At 58.7% G+C, this 22244-nt stretch overlaps 1 protein-coding gene across 2 annotated transcripts in view; it reads left to right on the forward strand.

Annotated features, from left to right (window-relative positions):
• Window positions 1–21825, forward strand: part of NOL4L (nucleolar protein 4-like) — a 121391-nt gene extending 99566 nt beyond the window's left edge. For both annotated transcript variants that reach the window (XM_012637744.1, XM_012637745.1), the window contains 6 exons: window positions 8818–9095; window positions 11315–11500; window positions 11581–11772; window positions 12072–12194; window positions 12642–12843; window positions 17150–21825. In XM_012637744.1, the coding sequence (XP_012493198.1) occupies window positions 8818–9095; window positions 11315–11500; window positions 11581–11772; window positions 12072–12194; window positions 12642–12843; window positions 17150–17370 (1202 nt within the window). In that variant the 3' untranslated portion in view covers window positions 17371–21825. The remainder of the gene's footprint in view (window positions 1–8817; window positions 9096–11314; window positions 11501–11580; window positions 11773–12071; window positions 12195–12641; window positions 12844–17149) is intronic.
• The last annotated feature ends 419 nt before the right edge of the window (window positions 21826–22244 follow it).

A 22244-nucleotide genomic window follows, 5' to 3' on the forward strand; every position in this document is an offset into this window, starting at 1 on the left:
CACTTCTAGTGTCTTCCCGGGATGGTACCATCCTCCCTCCTCTGGGCCCGTCCCTGCATCAGAGCAGCTCTCTCCCAGGGTCACAGAGCTCCGTGGCCTGCTGCAGCCCGTTCCCTGTGGACCCAGTACCCATGGCTGGGCACTGCCACTATCACATGGGGGACGGCCTCTGAAAGGCTTTTCCTCCAGGGGCCTGCTCTCCCCCACCTGCTGATCACGGCCCTGTCTTTGCCCTGACCCTGCTTCTCCACGGGCCACATGTGCAAGGCCCAAGGCTGGAAACCCGGCTGGGGCCACATTCTCTGGCTGTGGGTCACACCCCCAGAGTAAGAGCCGTTTGCTCCTCCTCAAGGCTCTAAACGTCCTCACCGGATGGGATGGACAGGCAGCGGCCTTCTGTCCTCCCCTCCCCCCAGGAGTGCAGAGCTGGGGCCCAAGCCCTTCCAGGGATTGGCTGTGGGCCACGCAGGCAGTCCCGGGTCACAGGAAAGCGTCCATCATCAGCTGGGCTGCAGGCGGCACAGACAATGCCGGGCTGTGCTGGCCCTTGGCCTGCTGAGGGGTGAGAGAGCCTGGGAGACGGCACGGAGAGATCCCATTATCCCAGGAGCAGGCAGGGCTGCACAGCCCTAGGCCCCCACAGGCCAGGATTCCTGGCGAGGACAAGCCCAGGGGCCTGAGGTGAGGTTCCCTTGCTAAGAAAGGAGAAGGGAGAACCCGCCACCCCCCACACCTGGAAGATCAGCCAGGCCTGTGAGGCCACCGCATCCGGCAGGTCAAAGCCCTGCCCCGCCACCTGCCCTCAGCCCGGGACACGTACCGAGCCCCTCCAGATTGACCTGGTGTCGAGGAAGGCCCTGCTGTGCTGAGAGGGGCTGAGGATCGGGCCAGGGGTACCTGCACTCTGAGCCTGTCCAAGGGCGACTTTCCTAGGAACCAGGAAGTGACTACCTAAGGACTGGGATGCACCGATCCCAGACAGGCTTCCAGGAGGGCTGGTGGAGGGCCTGCAGGGGCCCTCAGACACCACCCAGGCTTTGGGACCAGGGCCCTGCCCCGTGAATCATGCACACGCGGAGGCCTGAGTGGTTCTGTTTGCTCTCGGAACACATGATTGCGGGGCAGGCTCTGGACATCTCAGCTAGAGCTTTGCACATTGAGTTGGTTTATTTCTCACTGCCTGTGCTTGGCCTAGAGGGAGGGGCCTTGGAGACTGCCAGGCCTGGGAGGACACACCCAGGCTCTCTCGCTGGGAGTTTGCTCCAGGCATAACTGGCCAGTGGATATTGGGGGAGGGGCTCCAGGAAGTGGGGGTGGCAGGGGTCGAGGAGTTGTCCCATAGTACAGATGGGCAAACCAAGGCACAGAAGGGAGCTGGCCTTGGAGGCTCCCAGAATGCCCCAGAGCACCAGGGCTGGGTCAGGGTCCTCTGGGAGCTCTCTGGGTGCTGTTCCACTCCAGGCGATGGGCCAGTGATATCCCCCTCGGGGGGTAAGGGCAGTTGTGCAAAGCAGGCATGACTGGTTGCCCAGCGCCTGATGCGTAATTGGTGTCCACCCACTACCACAGGTGGCATCTGTCCCCAGGGCCCCACCACTTGGGCCACCTGCCCTAAGACCTGAACTCTCATCTGCAGTTTGGACACCTCTCTAGGGGCCAGGACCCCAGGGTCCCCACAGAGAGAAGTGATTTCAGCTTGAGGGGAAAATGCGGGTCTGGGCTGTGTAACGCGGTCGCCGAGGGCGGGCGGGCTGCACCTGGGAGAGGCCGGTGCGGGGTGTGCCGTGCATGTGAGATCCGCGCCGGGGCTCAGGGACCGCGTCTGAAAAAAGAAGGTGAAATATCGCAGTTTTAATGCAGTATTGATTACTTACTGAAATAGCCTTTTGGATATATTGGGTTAAATGAAGTAGATTATTAAAATTAATTTCAGCTGTTTCTTCTTACTCTTTTAAAATACGGATACTAGAAAATTCAAGAGCACGTATGTGGCTTGGGATCTATTTCTGTCGGGCGGTGCTGCGCCACACTCTGAGGGCTCTAGGTTGGCCCTTAAGGGATGAGTCGTAGAAGGCGTGGCAAGAACACCACCACCAGAGTACCAAGGCGGGGGCTGTGGGGAGGGGCGCTGGCGTCCTAGGGCTGCAGGCTGGGGGCAAAAGTGCAGCCCAGACGGGAGCACGAGTTCCCTGTGCCCCCTGCCGGGGTCGGGCCAGGCTGTTTGAACCACAGGGACAGAGCAGGGGTGCTCAGCAGGGACAGCAGGCAGCAGGGGCCCGAAGGCCAAATGGAGAATGCAGCCCTCGTGAGGTGGGGCAGGCGCCCAGTGTGGCCCGCCACCCAGGATGGTGGGATCCCAGTGTCCCCCATTTGGCCCCAGGGCCCCCTGCCTTGCATTCCAGGAGGGAGACCCGGGTAGCCCACCAGGAGCCTGGTGCTCCTTGGAACTCTGCATCATGTAAACACGGCCCAGGCCACTGGCCTTTGTCCAAGCAGGCAGGAGGCCAGGACTGGCGAGGTGTACCCCAAATTCAGAGCCTACGGAATGTCCCCCAACCGCAGCCCAGAGCCCTGCACACTCTGCCTCTCCCCTCCACCCCTGCCTGCCTCTCCTGGGTGTGAATTATTGATGCCCTCTCCTCTCCCCTGCCTGGCTGCTGTCGTGGCAGCCTTGCAGAGGAGGCAGCCCTCGTGGCCACATGCCTGGCCCGTGGTCCCAGGGGTAGTGGACCTTCCCGCCTTCGTCCGCCTCGCCCACCAGGAGAGGGTGCCCCTGGCTGTGGCCCCAGAGCCCGGTGTGGCGATCGGCGGCTTGCACAGAGCCGGGCTTGTGCAGGCTGTGGGGCCCTGGCGCCCACATAAGGGCATTGTTTGCCGAGGTAAAAGGGGTTTTTGTCTCCTTCTGGAGCCAGGACAGAGGGAGGAACAATTTCCCCCATTCATCACTAATTCCCCCATTGGAATCGCAGCACATTGCCCCACGTTAGAATACATGGGCACGCCGTCCCGCCCTGCCTGTGGGCGTTCCGGGCACAGGTGGTGGGCTCTGGGTCCTGCCCAGACTGGGGACTCACCCTTTGCAAGAGCCGGGGAGGCCTGGTTCTGCGGAACGTTCAGAAGGGGTGCGTCTCCGCTGCTTTCCTGAGGGCCCTCTGAGCACAGCCACGGGCCGGGCCGTCTCGCCCTGCTGGCGTTGCTCTGGCTCCGGCAGGCTGGTCTCCAGGGGGCGACCATCCTGGAGGGGCCTCCTGGCAAGGCAGCAAGATGGGGCCAGGTGGGGACAAGAGGTCACCTGGGTACCCTTAACATGCCACTTCTAGTTGCCGGTCCGTGGGGTCCAACCAGAACGCACAGCCTGCGCATGAGCGCTTCGGCCCGAGGCCTGCACCCTGCACCCTAGAAGGGCCTGTTGCTGGGCCTTCGGTGCCCGCGGGACAGCTGGGATTTTTCAGAGTCATAAAGCGTCGGAGCCCAAGAGGGCGTCACGGCAACTCCCTGGATGCAGATAAGAGGAGCTGGGGAGGCGGCCGTGCCCAAGGTCGTGCAGACAGCAGGGCCCCGCACCCGCTCTGCCCCGGCCTGGGCCCCGCCATGTTCCATTCAGCGTGGGTTTAGGTGCCTGTCTGTGTCTCTCGTAAATTGCATTTTTGGGGAGGGTTGTATGAGGAAGAACTCAGAGCGGATTGGAACCCAGCTGCCCCCGTCTCTCTGTTCCTTCTTTTCCCAAATGGTGGCAGGTGCGTTCTCTGGGCCAGGTGCCACTCTGGGCACTGGCAGGGTTGGGGGCCCTGCAGCCAGCCCCTCCTGTGGGTACCAGCCTCCTCAGGACTTAGCTGGGTAAGGAGCATGTCCCCGGTGCTTCCCTGAGGGCCCCAGCTGGTGGGGTCCCAGCGGGAGAGAACCCGACTCCCAGGTCCTGTCCCTCAGCCCTTGCCAAGGGGAGGACCCTGGATTACTCAGACCGAGCCAGACACGTGATGTGAACCTGCCTCCAGCCAGCTTCAGCAATAAGGAAGTTACTGGCTCCCTAGCCAAAGAGTCTAGGGCCTTCTTTGGTTTTAGGCACAGATGGATTTAGGGGGCTCATCCGTGCCAGCGCCGGCAGCCCCACCTTCCCCGTCGTGGGCCTCCCTGCCTCGTGGGCTCAGCAGCCCCGGGTTGGGGGGTGCTCTTCTTCCCTGTCATGGCAGCAGAAGCCTCGGGACTGACTTTCTCAGTCCAGCTTGGTCACGTGCCATCAGCAATGGCTGTGATGGGCGGTGGTGCCTGGCCAGGCCTGGGGCACCTGCTCGCCCCAGGGAACCTGGGAGACATGGGTGCCCTCACCGGAGGGAAGGGTGTGGTTTCTAGGGAGGCAGGAGCGATCCAGGCCCAGCCAATGCAGATCTGCGAACCCTGGTCTCCAGGGCTGGGGCAGCTTCCGTGGGTGCTGGGCACAGGCCAGAGCCACAATAAACATGGTAGTTTCGTGGGAAGACGGTAAGTGCTCTGGAGTAAGTAGGTAAAGGGGTCAGTGTGTCGGAGGCGGGCAGGGCTAGCCAGGGGAGGTCTTGCTGAGCCCTGGAAGTGAGGGAAGGAGCCAGGGGCAGCTGGGGACAAAGTGAGGCAGGGAGAGGGAACAGCAGGTGGGAGGCCCATAGCTGGGGTGGCAGGGGGTGTACCAGGAGGCCTGGGGGTTGAACTCAGTCAGTGTGGCTACAGCCAGGATCACAGCCGCTGCCTGTGGGGCTGAGGGACAGACAGAGCCAACCCCACCCCGAGCAGCACCTCTGCCCCTGCTGGGTCAGGTGGCTTACCAGGGTGCTTCCCTGAGGTGGCAGCATTTGAGTAAGGTCCTGGGCCAGGAAGCTGGTGATGCCCTCTTCGGAGCCCAGTCTCCTCTAGAAGTGTTAGGTTGGTTTATTGCTCACTATAGCGTGAGTCCTGGTGGCAGCACCCACCCCTGCCTTGTCACCCTTGGTCCCCGGGTGCTGAGGAGAGGAGGGGGCGAGGGCAGGCATGGCAACTCCCAGCCCCTTCGTCCTCCCTCCTTCCCTCACTGTGCCCACCCCAGAATCAGCACCTCAGGCCCCCCAGAAACCCGTGTTCAGCCTGGGGCAGCCTTGTACGTCGGAAGTAGGCGAGTTACGAAGCGAGAGAACAGGTGCTGGGAACCCACTGGTTGTTCCCTTCTGAGCACCTCTTCTATACCAGATACCGTCTACACCGTATAAATCCTGTTTTGCTGATGTGAGACCCGTTCTGAAGGGAAATTGAGACTCAAGGAGGTGAAGTGGCCTTTTCCAGCCTACACAGCTGGCATCCACTCCGCCCCTCCGCATTCTGCCAAAACCTGCGGCACTCCAGTAGTAGACGGCCCCGTGAATGGGGTCACGCCAGGCAGGCTGCGTAGGGGTGGCTGGCACGCCAGGCCGGGGGCCGCCTGCACACAGTGTCAGGGTAGGCTAGACTTTGGCATGAGTGGGGGACACAGGCTCTGTGATTTTTTTTGTCCCTCTGATGTGGGCTCTGTGCATGTGACTGGCCCTCCCTGCCCCAGGTGTGCGTGGGTGCGCAGGCTGGCATCAGAGCCTGTTAACGGGGGCCCATAGGCCTGTTCACGGTTTCGTTTTGTTTTGGGGGCTTTTTGGTACAAAATATGTATAACGTAAAACTCGCCATTTTTACCATGTTTAAGTACACAATTCACCATTTTTCAGCACCGCAAACAAAAGCTCTGCCCCCGTGGAGCAGTGACCCCCCCATCCCTGGTAGCCTCAGTTGTACCTTCTGTCTCTGAACGTGCCTAGTCTGAGTATCGCGTGTAAGTGGAATCATTCAGTATTTATCCTTTCTGTCTGGCTCATTTCGCCTCGCGTGATATTTTTAAGATTCACCATGTTGCAGCTCGTATCTGACTTCGGGCTGAATAATGTCCATTGTCTGGCTAGACCACATTCGGTCTGTCCATTTATTTGCCGGTTTTTTAAAATGTAAACGATGTAAATCAGTGACCAATATTTTACAATCTGGATATTTACATAATGTTACAGATTTCCAGTTTCTTCTAAAAAACTTGGAATACATGGCGTCATGGGTCTCATCTGCCCAACCACTTCCCTTACTAGACTGGGGGGCACCTGAGTCCAGGGAGGGTGCCGCCACGGGGGCTAGTGCCTGTTGCTCGCTGGCCGGGCAGTGCAGGTGCACAGCCCTGAGCGCAGGTGTTGGCGGCAGGAGAGAGTGGCCCCCCCCCGCCCGTGCCAGGCTGCTGACCTGGGTGGGGCCCCAGAGCACCCTGTGCGTCCCAAGCAGCACCCGAGTCTCCTGTGTGCTCACCGAGGGAGGGCGAGCCCATCCTCCTAGGGGAAACCTGGCCAGGGAGGCAGATGATGGGCTGCCACTTTTGGCCCCATGCAGGGTGCGGGACGGTAGCCGGCCTTGGCCTGATGCCCTTGGTGAACGCGGTGACCGCTGGCTTACTGTGAGCCAGGCATGGGGCCTGCTGAGGAGGGGCCCCTCCTTCCTGAGGAGGAACCCAAGGCCCCTGGAGGTCTAGCAAGTGGCCTGCAAGGATGGTGTCAGGGTGTGAAGTTGTACCTGCAAGGTGGGCTAGGAACAGGCCCCTCACAGAGCTCCTGGGAGCTCAGGCAATCAGCCAGCATGGGTGTCCATCCTTGTCCCCAGCCAAAGCTCCTGGACCTCTATAGGGGCTTCTCTGGTGACAGGGCCTGCCCTGGTGGGGCGGGCAGCCCTCAGGACGACCCTGAGCCAGGCGAAGGAGTGAAGTATCCCTGGGAGGGTGGGCAGCAGGCTGGCACTGGGGCTGTACCGCCTTCCTAGGGGCAGGGAGGAAGGACCCCACCCCGAGGAGGCAGTGTGGAGCCAGGCCGTGAAGGCTGACTGACGTTGCTCAGCTGGGAGGATCATGGCAGCGGACAGCAGAGCCCAAGCATAGGGTGGGGCGTGGCTGCAGAGTTCAGGAGACTGAGCACACAGGAGCAGGGTCCCAGGAAGGTTATGGAACAGGGGGCTCTGATTAGGACATTAGGCCCCAATGTAAAGGGGTGGGGCAGAGGGAGGGGGCAACGCAGCAAGGCGGTGGGGGGGTTCCCCACGTTAGAGGATGGTTGGTGCCCCCACTCCCACAATTCACTTTCTGGGTTATCCATGAGGTTCAGGTATGCACATCTGCCCCCCAGGAGGGCTGGCACCTTGGTTGTAGGCGTTACTTTGTTTCCTGGCCTGGGACAGGTCCAGCACGTAGTAGGTGCTCAGTAAAGATGCTGGGTGATTTGTGCCATTCCACAGCGTCCAGGCTGGTTGCTGGAGATGCTGCTATGAGAAAAACAGACCCCTGTGTGCGGGAGGAGGAGGGGCATGTAGGCTGAGGTCCCCTCAGGCTGCTCTGGGATGTGGGCTAGTAGGGGAGCTGTGGGCGGGCTTTGAGCAGAACCTGGAGCTGCCCTGCAGGAGGATGGAGGGAGCGGTGGAGCCCCGCTGCCAGGAGGAGGAGGAGAACAGGACGCCAGGCCCAGGGGACCTGCGGCAGCCGAGGGGGAGGGGTGCCACTGCGCCGCGGCCTTTCCCTTCCCCCTCTGCCCGGCCTGGCTGCTTGATGGGCAGCCTGGTCCCGCCCCCGGGCAGCCGGGAGCCTAGCGATTGGTTGAGGCTCTAGAGCCGCTCGGTCGCCATGGGGACGCTCAGGAGGTGCGCGTGCCCAGTGCCCAGCACTGGGGACTAAATCTTCATAATCTGCTGGCTGGGAGGGTGGGGGTGGGGTCCGTGCGACCCTGGCCTGGGAGAAGGGGCGGCCTGGGATGTGGCCAGGGCTCACTGCGGCCACCCCTCCCCAGCCCGCGCTGGGTGCAGGTGCAGAGCCGCCAGGGCGCCACCGGGAACCACGCGAGTGCTCACCTGAGAGTGACCCCGGGAGTTCCAGGGTGGCTGTGGCCTCTGCTGTCTCAGCGGATCAAGCAGGCGGCTGGGGCCCGGTGGGAAGAGAGGCGTGGAGTTATCTGAAAATGTCCAGTCTCCCTAATTAAAGTTTGTTCTCCCAGGTTCTGCAGGCGGGCAGTGCCGCGCTCTCCACAGCAGGGGGCGCCCTCGGCAATGCTTTGTTGGGCTGCCCACCGCAGGAAAGCAGCCACTGCTCGCTGAGGTGCCAGGGATGCAGAGTCCAGACCCCGGCCAGGGGCCGTGCACAGAGGGCAGCGGGCGCGGCGTGTTTGCGCATAGGCTGCCGAAGCGGAGCTGTGCCTGCCTGCAGGAGGGAGCGAGTGACTGGGGGGTCACAATGGAGCCACTCCTCCCCCCTCAAGCAAAGGAAGGAGAAATTCAGGGGCCTGCTGTGGGGAGGGGCCCCTGAGGGTGTGAAGGGCAAAGCAGTGCTGAGCAGGGCGAACAGGGTGGGCGGGAAGGTGCTGTCCTGGCAGCTGGGGAGAAGGGAGGGTCTGGCCAAGCCCCAAGCAGCCTCTGGGGTGTCCAGGAACCCCTGGTAGGCCACTCACTTGCAGACCCGTGAAGCTAGGCTTCCTTGAGCCTGGCTGTGCTTGAGGGTCTGGGGCGCAGGAGAAATGGCCGTGGCTGCTCTGCGCCTGCTGGCCCCGCTACTCTGGCAGAAGAACCCTGTGGCTGCCTTAGCTGAGGCTTCAGGCTAGAGTGAGGCTCGACTCTCAGAGCCACGCTCTCCCCCCACCCACCACGTGGAAGACACAGGGCAGGTACTCTGGGCAGGTGCTCCGAAGTGGCTTCTGTACGATGCCCTGGAGGGGGAGGATTGTCTTGGGGGGTGGCACGTGCTGGGATGGGGCCTCACACCCAGGCCTCTTGTTCCAGATGACTCCTCCTCCGAGAGTGGCAGTGGCAATGGCTCCTCCACCCTGAACCCGTCCACGTCGAGCAGCACGCAGGGCGACCCAGCCTTTCCCGAGATGAATGGCAACGGCGCTGTGGCCCCCATGGACTTCACTGCCACCGCCGAGGATCAGCCCATCAACCTGTGTGACAAGCTCCCACCTGCCACGGCGCTCGGCACCCCCTCCTACCCCACGGATGGCTGCAGCGCCGACGGGCTGCGGAGCCGCGTCAAGTACGGGGTGAAGAGCACCCCTGAGGTGCGTGGGGCCACGGCTGAGAGTCCGTTTCTTTCTATAGACAGCAGGTTGTTGTGAGGCGAAGACGCAACTGTATACATCTGGAGCATAGCTGGAACCAGCCTGTGTGTGACACCAAGTCAGGGCAGTGGCGGTGGCTGCTATACTGTTTTCCTGTACAGGTTCTTGAAGGGGAGATGGCTTGGGGTGTGCCCTCAAGCAAGGCCCCCACTTCTGAGCCTGGTTCCCCATCTGTGAAGTAGGGCTGATGGGGCCCCTTCCTTGGTGAAGGTGGTAGGTGATATGTGTCCCTGTGGCCTGTCCCCTCCCCTGGAATAGTCTGCTGTGAATAACAGCAGCAAGTGGCTACATTTAGCACAGACAGGCACAGGCCTCACATTTCCTGGCCACTTGCACACCTGTCCCAGTTTGCAGACGGTGCAGAAAAAGGGTGAGGGCCCAGGGAGATGGGGGTGGAACTCCCCTCTTGCCCAGGCTGATGTGGGTGCTTCTACCAGCTGCCTCTTCTACCAAGATCTCCTGCAGCAGCATATTTCTCCAGCCTGGGCTCGGGGGGCCAGAGGTGCCTTCTGGGAGCCTAACCTCCCTGATCCCCAGCCGTGTACCTCTGGATAGGCCCTTTTCCCTCCCTGGGCCTGTTTTCTCTCTGCAGAGAGGGTAGGGTGGGTGCCAGTGCTTGCCTGAGATGGGGTGTATCATGAGAAAGTTCTGTACCTATGGATGGGTGTTGAGCTGTTGCCGCGTGTCTACCCAGGCTGCAGAAGCCTGGCTGGGAGCCTGGCTGGCAGATCTTCGACGAGGTCCCAGGGGCAGACAGCTGCTGTTCCATGGGGGGAGTGTTTTGCTCAGCAGGGCCCTCCAGCCTTTGCCACCGTGGCCACAGGGTGCATGGGTGGACCAAGGAAGTGAGATGGGAGCAGGAGTGCCACCAGCAGCTCCCATCGTAGAGTTTTCTCTGACTCTGCCCTGGCCGAGGATTTGGCCAAGAAGTAGCTTGGGAATGTGACTTGCCCAGGCCACATAGCCAGCTGGTAGGCAGCTTGGGGGCCTGAGCATCCTACCCCTTATGGATGAAGAGGCAGGTGCCAGGCCAGGTCCCCTGGGAGAGCTGACCCTGTGACCCCCATGGGCATGGTCCCAGGGAAAGAGGCCTGGTGGCAGCTGCGCTGTGGGACCAGGGACAGGCAGCGTGCATCGTCATTGACTTGTTCCTCAGTGAGTGGTGTGATGCCCCCAGGCTGCCACGTCACAAGGTCTGACTGCAGCAATTTGTTCCCGGGGCCCAACTTACCTGCTAGATGCCAGCCTCCTTAAGGGCAGGGACCACATCCCCAGGCCACTGTCAGTTAGGATACAAACGACTGAAGTCAGGATACAGCAAAGGTGCAGACTTTCTAAAAGGCAAATGGTCCTCAGAGAACCATCCCAGAGCAGCGCCCTAAGGGCAGGGGCAGGAGACAGGTAGGGTGGAAGCTGAGCCATGAAGGGTGACAAGGTGGAGAAAGCAGGGAGGAAAGTGGGGAGATGGACGAGGGGGGCTTGTCCAGAGAGGAGCTTGTGGGTAGGGGCAGAGGCTTGGAGCCCTTCTCTGCTGTAGGACAGGCGACCGCCTGGGCAGGCTGGGTCTGGTCCCCTTTGCCCCTTTTCCACCCACACATCCTCATTGGGGCCCCTGGGATCATCCTTGGGGACAGACAGGAGAAGCCTATCCCGAGAGCGGCGGGGACACACTCTGCCTAATGGACCTGTCACCTTGGCTGACTCCCAGCCCATCTGTCCCTCGTCCCCAACAGACAGCGCACTCGCTGCTTTGGTGACAGCTCAGTTGTCAGCTCAGGGTTGTAGCTTTCGGGGATCGGGGAGGAAAACCCCGAAGCTAAGCAGATCTTGGCACAGTGAGCAGCCAGCCGGTGGTGGGAGTCCTCGTGTCTTTCTCGAACCACGTGGCAGATCCTGGTGTGGGCACCTCTGCCGAGCAAACAGCTGACGTGTGCTGCTGTGGTCAGGCCCCCTACAGCAGCCCAGGAGGGAGGTGGCAGCATTGCCATCCCCATTGCACCGATGAAGCGAGCAGGAGGCAGGGTGACCCACTCAGGGCCTTGCAGCTGTGGCTCAGGTGGCAGCTGGGCGGGCTCGCCACCCTGGCGCCCAAGCTTACCACCCACAGGAGGCCACAGGCGGCTGCCTGGTCCAACATCTGCCTCCTGCCCTCTCCTCAGTCACCCCCGTACAGCTCTGGGAGCTACGATTCCATCAAGACTGAGGTCAGTGGCTGCCCCGAGGACCTGACGGTGGGCCGGGCCCCCACAGCAGATGACGACGATGATGACCATGATGACCATGAGGACAACGACAAGATGAATGACTCTGAGGGCATGGACCCCGAGCGTCTCAAGGCCTTCAACGTGAGCACAGGCCAGGGGCGGGTGGGGCAGGTGGGGCGGGGTGGGCCATGGCTAGCCCTCCTACGGCTGTGTCTCCACAGATGTTTGTGCGTCTCTTTGTGGACGAGAACCTGGACCGCATGGTGCCCATCTCCAAGCAGCCCAAGGAGAAGATCCAGGCCATCATCGAGTCCTGCAGCCGGCAGTTCCCCGAGTTCCAGGAGCGGGCCCGCAAGCGCATCCGCACGTACCTCAAGTCCTGCCGTCGCATGAAGAAGAACGGCATGGAGATGGTGAGCCCCCCCCACCGCCCAGCCCAGCCCATCCTCTCCCTGTGCCACCACTGACCTCCAACAGCACCCCTGGGATTCCCGGGCAACCCTTCGCCACCCAGCCTCCCGTCATCCTCCCGGTTGCACTGGAAGCAGGTTCTGTAATCCTGTTTTGACAATGAGGGAACTGAGGCCCAGAAAGGCCACCCGGCTCTGTAGGTGAAGGCACTGGAGCCCCAACGCCATCTCTTCACTGCCCACCTCTGGGGTAGGGTCTCTGCACAAGCCCCAAACTAGCTGCATCCCTGTTCTGCCTGCAGACCAGACCCACGCCACCCCACCTGACCTCGGCCATGGCAGAAAACATCCTGGCAGCTGCCTGTGAGAGCGAGACGAGAAAGGCGGCCAAGAGGATGCGCCTGGAAATCTACCAGTCCTCGCAGGTACCTGCTCCCCTGCCACCGCTAGGGCCACACCCGGATGGTGGGGCGGGTGCAGAGGGAGCAGGGAGGGCATCTTCAGATGGGCATGGCCTGATGGAGCTGGACTGCACAGCTAGGAGGGCGAGGACAGGGCGAGGGAGGCACCAAGAGGTGGTTGGAGTTGGTCAAAGGTCCCACAGGCGTCCTAAGGAAGTCTGGCCCTCATCCTAGGACCAGAGGGTCTTCAGCTGGGCAGTGACAGTTCAAATGTGCCCATAGGGAGATGAGCAGGGGGTTGGGGGTTAGGGGCAAGGTGACCGGGGGAGGGACAGAAAGAACCCCACAGGCCAAGCCGCAGCATTGGGTCCCAGGAGACAGCACCTGGGCAGCTGTTCCTGGGCAGCACCCAGGGACAGAGGTTGGGGCTGGCTGCCCCCAGTTTTCCAGCACCGCCTTGCCCTTCTGCAGGACGAGCCCATAGCCTTGGACAAGCAGCACTCGCGGGACTCCGCAGCCATCACCCACTCCACCTACTCACTGCCAGCCTCCTCCTACTCCCAGGACCCTGTGTACGTCAATGGCGGCCTCAACTACAGTTACCGCGGTTATGGGGCCTTGAACAGCAACCTGCAGCCCCCTGCTTCCCTCCAGACAGGAAATCACAGTAACGGTGAGTCTGGGGAGGCCCAGGCCCTGGCCCCCTGACCAGCACCCAGTGCAGTCTGCACACAGCCCCAGGGAGGGGCGGGTAGGGGGAAAGCAAAGGCCAGCAAAGCCAAGGGACTCCCTCATGGCTCAGGGAGCCAGAGGGGCGGCTCCTGACACCCTCCCATTTCATCATCTTAGCCAGCCCTTAGATCAGAAAGTAAGGAAGACTCAGCTGGTTAAACACAAAAACCTCCCGCCGCCTCACCACGGGAGATCCTGCTCCCAGGCTGCTTCACTTCCTGCTGGTGCCTAGCTCTGGTTCTGCTCCCCCAGGGCCCCGTGAGCAGACCAAGTTGCAGCCAAGGCTGTGCTCTTTCCCTGAGTTGAATCCTCTCCATACCCCAGTCTCACCATGACGACTGAGGCTCAGATGCTTCCTGCAGAGCCAGGCCTGGCCTTATTCGGCTGTGGCCCAGTGGGCCTACTGAGCAGCTCTGGGCAGGTCACCTCCTTCCCCAGGCCTCAGTGCATGGCCTCTTACCCAGTAGAGGGTAAGAGGGCCTCAGCCCTTGCCCCTGCACTCACGGTGCCCACATCCAAGTCACGTGGGGCGAAGGTTACACATCTGTTCCCTTGGCTGCACTCCCATGGCTGAGTGATTCAGTAGGCGCTTTCCTGGTAACGTCCCAGGCAGCTCTGCTGCAGATGGGACATGGGCCATTACTAGAGAAACAGTCCCCGAAGAGACAGAAACTTTTTCATGGAGTTAGTGCTGCTCTGAGCAGGAACTGGAGTGGGGACCTTAGGCCCTTTCGTTCTGAGGCAGAGGGCACAAATGGGGCCAGCCTGTGGCGAGTGTCCTGGGGCCTCTTGGGCCAGGCATGGAGGTTTAGTTCTGTTCTGGGGAGGAGCCGCTGATAGGTTTTGAGCACAGAAGGGCTGTGAATTGTGCTGCCTGCCCTTGTGGTGAGAAGGTTTGAATGGGGAGGGGCGGAGGCGGCAGTGGTGTGCTTTGGGGGTTGTTCAGAGGCCAGGGAATTGAGGGGAAGAGTTGAGGACACCAGGGTGCTGCTTGAGGAGTAGATTGGAGGAAGATGCCACCTGTAAGCTGGGGAAGTCTGGTGCCAGGTCTTGGCTGAACATGCTTGAGAATTCCTCAAGCCCTTATCCTCAGCATAAGGGCAGCAAGGGAGGGGGCTAGTCCCACCCCTGGCAGGAAGTCCAGGCCGCCCCCACCCTGGAGCCAGCCCCTGCCCCACACTCACCATACCCCCCAGAACCAGGAAGTATGTGCAGGTCCCTGGAAGATTCTTGCCTGGGCTTAACTCCTCATCCCTTCCTAATGCCTCTTAACCTAAAATAAGAGGCTGCCTGGCCCTAATCCCTGAAGCTAAGGCCAGCGTGGCCTGCACAGCGAGAGGTGGAGTGGCCATCCCATGGGGGCTGCTTTCCTTCCAGGAAGAAGAGCCATCCGCCAGCCCTGCCCGCTACATGTGGGCAGTCTGGCGCCCAGCAAGAGAGGTAGGGGTGACCTAGGGCCTGATCCCTCCCAGGCAATAGACGATGGTGGTAAGCCTCTCCCTGATGCCACCCAGTGTGTCCTAGCTCGGGGCTGCCCTTCTCGTGAGGGCCTCTCTGGTGGGGTGCTGGGCCTGCTGCATGCCCCGTCCTGTGCACCCTGGGTCTCAGGTTCCCATCCATGGACGCCCTGGTTCCTTAGAGGTGGGTGGGAGGTCACTGAGGCAGAGACCTGGTTATTTACCTCCTTGCTTGGGGCAGCCCCTATCCTGTGAGCGCTGGCACCTCATTTGAAGAACATCGTTTGAATCTGGGTTTGAGCCCAGCAGTTGGAGGAAAATGACCGGCAGCCATGTGGTTGTAGGGCTACCCAGGCCCTCTGCCCTCCCCAGGTGCGGCCTTTTAAGTAAGTGCTTGTTCAGTCAGTTTCGTACCTCGGTTGGGCGGCCGCATTAATGGCTCAGGGCTCCTCACTTTGCTCATTATGTTGTCATCTGGGGATGCAGATCAGCTTAGATGGAATCAGGCTCTGCCTGTCTTGCCTGGGGTACTGGGCAACTCCTGCCCCTCCACCAACCATCCAGCAAGCACCCGGCAACCCAAGCACCGGGCTGTAACCAGAGCCTGCGTGGGGATGTCTGCAGATCAGATTGGCTGTAGGAAACAGGGACCTCCTCCTTTCCGTGCTTTAGCTACAGCCCAGGGGAGAAGGAAGGAAGGCTCTGAGCACAGGCACGAACAGGATAAGATTTGGGAATGGAAGGAGGAAAAAGAGGACACCCAGCGCCACTGCCAGCTGCTGCTCACATTGACCCTGGCAGGAGGCTCCAGCCACCCCTAAGCATTGTGTGAAGGGGACCAGAGCCACCCCAGAGGGAACCAAACCCTCTCCTCCCCATCCCTCTGGGTCCAGCCCCTGCAGTACCTGACAGGTATGCCTGGCCTGGTCACCCAGTTGGCCACCAACTTGGGAGTCGGTCCCCTGCTTGGCTGCTGGTTCCAGTAATACACAGCCCCAACTCCTTCCTCCTGTGTTCGATTTTAGCAAACCAGTTCCTAGGACCTCCTTGATGTCCATGTTCTCTGGTCAGAGAGGAAATAACCCCATGTGACAAACTGTCCCATCTTAGACTCCAACTTCCTTCCCCATTTGGAGGCTGCACCAGCTCCCTTTTAGCAGCAGTCAGGTTTCCATAATTTATCCCGAGATGTTACTTCTGGTCTAGATGTCTCCAGTGACCAGCACTTGTCTGTCTCTCTTTATAGCGGCATAAAAACTGCCACTGTAGATGTACTGAGCACACGTGGCCATCAGAACCTACAGGGTAGCGAGGAGAGGGCGGGTCCCCCAGAGCAGCCCCACACCCCGTGTGAGATAAGCCGGGGCTGTGGCTGTGGGGCGGGAAACAGGGAGGCCGACCTCTTTGGGTCAGAGAAGGCCTCCTAAGGAAGCCCCCGCTCCCACACCCCAGATCCTCTCTTCTTTGGCTGTTTCTTGCTGGACACCTCATAAGAATGCTTTTCCAACTCCAGGAGTTTAGAAGCCCTTTCCTAGTGGGCCGGACTGGGCAGTCAGGCCTCCCGTGGGCTGAGCAGCCTTCCCACCAGCGCCCCGGCTCCTGCTCACAAGAGCTGCCTCAGTTTGCAGATGAGGACTCTGAGGCTCAGAGGGGTTGAAGAATTTGCCAGTGAAGTAGCAGAGTGGGATTTGAATCCACACTTGACTCCAAAGCCAGCAGCTCACCCCACAGAGCCTCTTACGAAAGGCTGAAAGGAAATAGGGCCTGATGCCCCTCCCCTGCAATACACATCCCCCTACTGTGTTCCAGAAGAGGGGCTCCCTCTTCTGCTGCCACCATCCGAGGGCAAAGGGCAGGTGATTTCCCCAGCCTGTCTGGGTCCTGTTTCTGCCTCACTCAGGTACAAAAGAAATCCTCAAAGGAAGGGGGACTCCAGGTGCTGAGGCCCAGCAGAAAGCACTTAACACCCAGCCCCTCCCTCCACCCACAGGCGCCCCGTGCTCCCTCTCTGGGGGCAGTGCTGTCAGGGCTTGGCCGGTGCCTCCTCCCCCAGCCACGCAGGGAAGCTGGCCGCTCTGGCTTCTCTCCAGCTGGACAGAAGCCCCTTCCTTCTGTGCACATGCAGGTGTTCCTGTTACTGGTCTTTTGTGGCTCCATCGTGGACACCTGCACACCATGTCCCCTCCCAGCCTCCCTGAGTGGGGAGGATAGCACACAGGTCTGTACTGTTCCCCTACGCACGCAGACAGACTTTCTTGCAGTGCCTGTCCCCACAGTTCCTTTATGGGACTGTTACTTCCCGTTCCCAAGCTCCTCGCACCACACTGCAGAGAGGCAGATCTCAGGAAGTTCCTTTGCCTTCAAGGCCTCTGCTCTCTTGCCTGGGGCCAGAGCTTGGGCTGTGTGTTGGGGGTCCTCTGTGCCAGGGAGCTAGGGTAGGAGGCCGTTCTGCTTGATGCCAGAGCCTGTGCACTTGCCACGTGGCACCCTCCCCTGACAGACCCACCATGCCCGCATTCGCCGTGTGATCCTGGGCAAGCCTCTCAACGGCAGCTTGCACCTGTCACGGTGCCGAGGAGACCCTCCTCTTTGCAAGATCACCCTGAGGCTTAACCCTGTCGCAGGCAGGCCCCATTCTAGGCACTGGGGAGACAGCCCAGGGCCTCAGACTCCAGCCTGACTGGCAGCAGGCACCAAGACTCAGGGTGATGACCGCATAAAGGACACCTCACCTCCCAGATGCTGGGCAGGGTGTCTGCTCCTTCCCTTACCCCGTTTCCCTCTCCACAGGGCCCACGGACCTCAGCATGAAAGGCGGGGCCTCGACCACCTCCACCACCCCCACGCCCACCCCCTCCAGCAACAGCACCAGCAGGACCATGCCCAGCGCCCAGCTCAGCCCCACGGAGATCAGCGCCGTGCGGCAGCTCATCGCCGGCTACCGGGAGTCTGCTGCCTTCCTGCTGCGCTCTGCAGACGAACTGGAAAACCTCATCTTACAGCAGAACTGACCCCGCCGGCACCTGGAGTGCACTGCCCTAGGGAAGGAGGCTGTCCCAGCCCCGACCTGGCTTCCTGCCTCACCAGTTGGTACATTTTGTTTTTTGAAAGAGGTGGGATCCAAAAGAGCTGTTTCTAGCCACACTCCAAGCACCTGAGACTTTGGGCACAAGGACACTTTTTTTTTTGGAATCTCACCACACGGGTGCTCTGACCTGCTTGGAAGAGGCCAATGGGGGCAGCTCTGGAAGGGTGGGGCTCCCCTGACAAGGCGCTGGGGCTGCAGCTCTGTTTAGAATCACCTTCGTGGACCCTGATGTTAGAATTCCACCCCCAGATAATTACCTTTCAAGTCTTAGGTGAGCAGAATTGCATATTTATTGAGAAAAACAAAGTGGACCCTTTCTTCCTCTCCCCTTAGTAATTTATTTTTCTGAAAATGGATTCTTTTGTGTTTGTACAGATTGCCAGTCTGTGTCTGTCTGATCAGAAGGATGTGTCCCTGTACCTAACATTCCATATCACTACACTGACGCGGGCTGGGGCCGGCAGGGGCAGGGCGGGTGCCAGGCTGGCTGTCCCTCTGAGTGCCCAGCACACCCTGGGGAAGGCCACCACCCCTCGGCCAGGCCATCCTGGAGCAGATCCCAGTGCTGTCACAGGGATACTGCCAGGCCTCCCCAGGCACCACCAAGCAGGAGGACCTCACCCACACCCATTGCAAAGCAAAACAAAAAAGGCACCCCTACCCCACTCTACAGAAGCCCCAGTCACATGGTCACCTGTATTCTACCTCACACTCCAGCGTGGGCTTTTTCCAGGATGTGCCCTGAGCCTTCTGAACGGCTGTCGCCCCTACTCCCCGCCCCGAGTGTCTGCCTGGGAGGTAAGTCCAGACTGGGTGTCCAGAAGCTGGAGCCCAGAGAGGGTCCTGCCCCTTATAACCAGCCGCTGCAGGCCCCTAGCCCTCCCAGCTGCTTACTGGGATAGAGCACTGGGAGATGGCAGCCGGTCAGCAGGGCCCCTGCCCTGACTGTGCTGCCGGGGAGCCTGAGTACTTCTCTGCACTGGCCTGGGCCCTCAGACACCTGCCGAGAAGTGTAGGTTTCTTCAGGGTGCGCCCCCAGCTGTGAGCTCCAGGGCAGACTGCAGTTCCCACCCCCTCGCGCCCCGTGTTTGGAGTAAAGGGATCATCAGTGGAAGTGGAGAAGCCACTTGGGTTCTCCTAAGACCAGCCCTGCTTCTGGAGGGGCCAGTCCTGGAAGAAACCCATAATCCCTGGAGTGTGAAAAAGGGCAAAAGGAAAAAGCTGGCCTGGTTTCCTTCCTCCCTGATAGGCACTTCCTCTTGCTCAGTGCAATACCTGCCAGTGCTGCTAAAACCAGGGATTCGCCCAGACCTCAGCAGGCCCACGGGGCCTCTCCATGCGACACTCCGTAGCCATGACAGCAGCTCTCTGCTGCCGGCCCCTGCCCAGAGCTGGCAGAAGCCCTCTGTTGCCTTTCCTCCCTCAGAGCAAAGAGGCCCCTAGGATAGCCACAGAGAGCCATTCGACCCCGGAGCAGGCACCCCACCCCTTCCCAAACCAGCTTTTCTGCAGCCAACTTCCTCCCGGCACTGTGGCAGACCCCCGCCCTCAGGAGGAGTGGGATGGGGGCACAAGTGCGGAGGCCCCATCCTGCCTCAGATCCAGAAACTCTGAAAGATAGGGTGCCCACCCCATGCTTACTTCCAAGCCCCTAGAGGTTGGGGGTGGTCTTATCTCTCGAGTGGCCTCCAACACCTCACCCAGCCACACCACCTCTGCCTTCCACCTGACCAATCCCCAGGCCTCCGGGCAGGGCCAGGACACCCGAGACTCACCCTTAGCACAGCACAAGCTCCAGTGCCCAAAGCCTCCCCCACACCCGGCATCCACATGTCCAGTCCCACCTGCTCAGTACTACTCCCGGATGTTTGAATTTGTGTAAATATTTATTTTTGTGTGTGAACAATACAACAAAGTAATCGGTAGATCTTTTGCAAAATGTTACCCCAGGCAATTTGTGAAACTCTTAATGTTAAAACCTGGCAGAGACAATCGCCACCCTAGAATTCCTGATATCAGTTGCTTAATGTGTCACTCACTACTCCCAGAGGCGGTACCCAAGCTGGACAGGAACGGTTTGCATTTCTTGGCAGGCAGAAGTGAGAAGGGCCGGGGAAGGGGCTCCATCCCACCACCCACACAAGGGATCAGATCTAAAGATCATACAAGCTACCGTCTGAAGTTGATTTTTTCTAAGTTCAAACTGTGGTGACTGACCACCTCCAGCCTGCCTTAGTACCTCGGCAAGAGCGTGGGTTCAACGTATTTTAAAGAGAAAGGAGAGGACACGCCAGTGGTAGAAGTCCACTGGGATTCCAGGGGACCCCTCCAGGATGGTGGATTTTGTCATATTGACCCCAGCTCTTGGGTGGGCTCCTTGGCAGTGAAGCTACACCTGAAGCCCTGGAGACGGCAAAATGGGCAGCAAGTTAGTGCATGGAAACAGGATTCCACTAGCTGGTTCAGTCAGGGATCTTGTTCTATTTTGCTTCTGTTTTAAAAGATGCAGCTTCAACCCCTTCCCTCTACTCCTGACTTGGAGAGCACCAAAACGCTGGTTCTGATGAGCCAAGCTCGCTGCTGTCTCACCCTCACCCAAGGGACTGCCTTCTCTCAAAGGGCTCCCAAAGCCCTGTCCCACAGCCATTTACAAATCTTCTGGAGGGCCTCAGGGCACAAAAGTCATCATTTGGGATCCTAAGTTAAAAAGGAAATGCAAAGGAGCAATCTCAGAGTCTTTGCAGGAGGCTAATCCCACAAAAAGGGTACAGAGAAGTGGGCCTTTGGTCTTAGTGGTGGATCCTCCAGTAGACCAGTGAGAAGTGTGTGTAACCCACTGGAAGTTCATTTTACCATCCCCGCTCTTACAAGGCACAGTTTACTCCCAAGGACAGTGTTGAGGGGGAGGGGGACAGGTGGGGGGCTAGGAGGGTTTTAGAGGATTTCAAACAACCCATCCGTCCCTATTCCCAAGGGCCACTTACAACTCCAGGGGTGGTTATAGGATTAACTACCAGTTCATTTTCAAAATGCTGCTTTGAACTCAGAGGGTTGATACTTTTAATTTGTAATTTTTTTGTAAAACTTTTTACAAGATAGTAAAGTATTTCACCAGAATACCAGTTTCAATCCGTCCATGGTCTGATTTTTATATAATTTAGTGGTGCTTTAGAAACTTTGTTTTTGTTGTTTCTGAGCTAAATAGCTCAATCCTTTCTCGCCTGTATCTACCTAAGACCAATGTGAACCTTTGTATTTTTGCTCCTAATTTTGGACTCAGTGAAAGTGTACTGTTTACATGTACAGATGCCCCCAGTCCCTGTGTGTTCTGCAAGACTCGCCCTTGAGGAGGAAGATGCACCTCACTAAGCTCATCTGCTTAGCAAAGCCACAAAACAAAAACCTCTCACTTTTTACCTGTGTTTCCACCTAAAAATAAAAACAAAAAGCCTACACCACATAGAACTCAGATTTGCTGAAAAACACTTTCCACCTGGTAGATGGTCCACGTGCTTCTATCGTGGTCCATTTAGGAACAGGAGTCAGAACAGAGACCTCCCGCCAGCCCCTGGTGCGCCACTGCGTGGACAGAGGAGAAGTGAAGGCAGGACCGCGCTGCAGAGCTGTGGGATGAAGACAGTTCTTCTCTGGGCAGCCTGGGAGTGAGAAGGTCAAGATGACTCACGTGGCCTTTAGGATCAAGCCAACCAGGACTTAGGGACAACCCAAGAGGTCATCAATCGTCTGGCATAATTTAGACATGTTTTGGAAGAGTGTGAGTTCCCTATGTGAGATGAGATTTTAAGACCTTCAGTGCAGATGGTACAAGTATTTTTTCAGGGTTCCTCTGGGGGCAGCTCATTCATGAGGCACCACCTCTGGGGAGGGACGGGGGGCTCCAGACAGCGAGTAGATGGCACTTAAGGCAAACAGTGGATGGCACCAACTTTTAAAGGTGACTCTTTATTAATCAATGGCCTCACCTCTAAATTGTATTTTTACAGATATGCACCTATGCAACTTAACGTGGCTCTTCTAAGCAGGTGAGGACTTCCTCCTCAATGCTCTCTATAAAAATTATTTGTGTTCTATATAGTGAGTTTTTCCAGTAAATGTGGCTTAATATTTTAATTCTTAGAATGTGTCTTCTCTACGTGATGCGACTAAATTCTGTTTTGTTTGTGGAATGACTAGCACAGGCCGACTCCCTCTCTCCCTCACTTAACAAGACCAATGAGCTGTTAATCGAGCTGTTATCTCCATGGTATTACTTGCTAAATGCACTGATTTCATAAGTATGTGGAATCCTTTTCCTTTTGAACCTGTATATCATATATAAGACTGAATCTACTTAATAAACACTGAACAGCAAACCGAACACTGCTTCCACTGTCTCCTGTCAACAGCAGCACCGCCAGCCAGTTCCCATCCTTCTGAATCTGGTTTGCTACTAAAGCCATCTTGCTACTGGTAGGTTCTACCTTTTCCTAGCCAATAATCTGCCACACACAAGGTCCTCAGTAAATTTTCCTGAATAAACCTGTAATTTTAGCACCTCGTGTGTTAGGGAAGGAAACAGCTTTCCTTGCTGCTAGTCAGGCGTTGAGCAGAGGCAGAGAGCTCTCCGTGCACCATACTAAGTCTCAGTGTCCTTACCCTACTTGCAGATGCAGATGCATAGTGGGTGTATGAAGCAAAAAACTTGAATTTTTTCTCCTACCTCTCACCCTAGCATGTGGCCAAGTGACCTAAACTGAATTCCTACAACAATTCCTAAATGCTACTTTAGAAAACCAA

Source organism: Propithecus coquereli, unplaced genomic scaffold (assembly GCF_000956105.1).
Source record: "Propithecus coquereli isolate 6110/MARCELLA unplaced genomic scaffold, Pcoq_1.0 Scaffold122, whole genome shotgun sequence".
Taxonomy (NCBI): domain Eukaryota; kingdom Metazoa; phylum Chordata; class Mammalia; order Primates; family Indriidae; genus Propithecus; species Propithecus coquereli.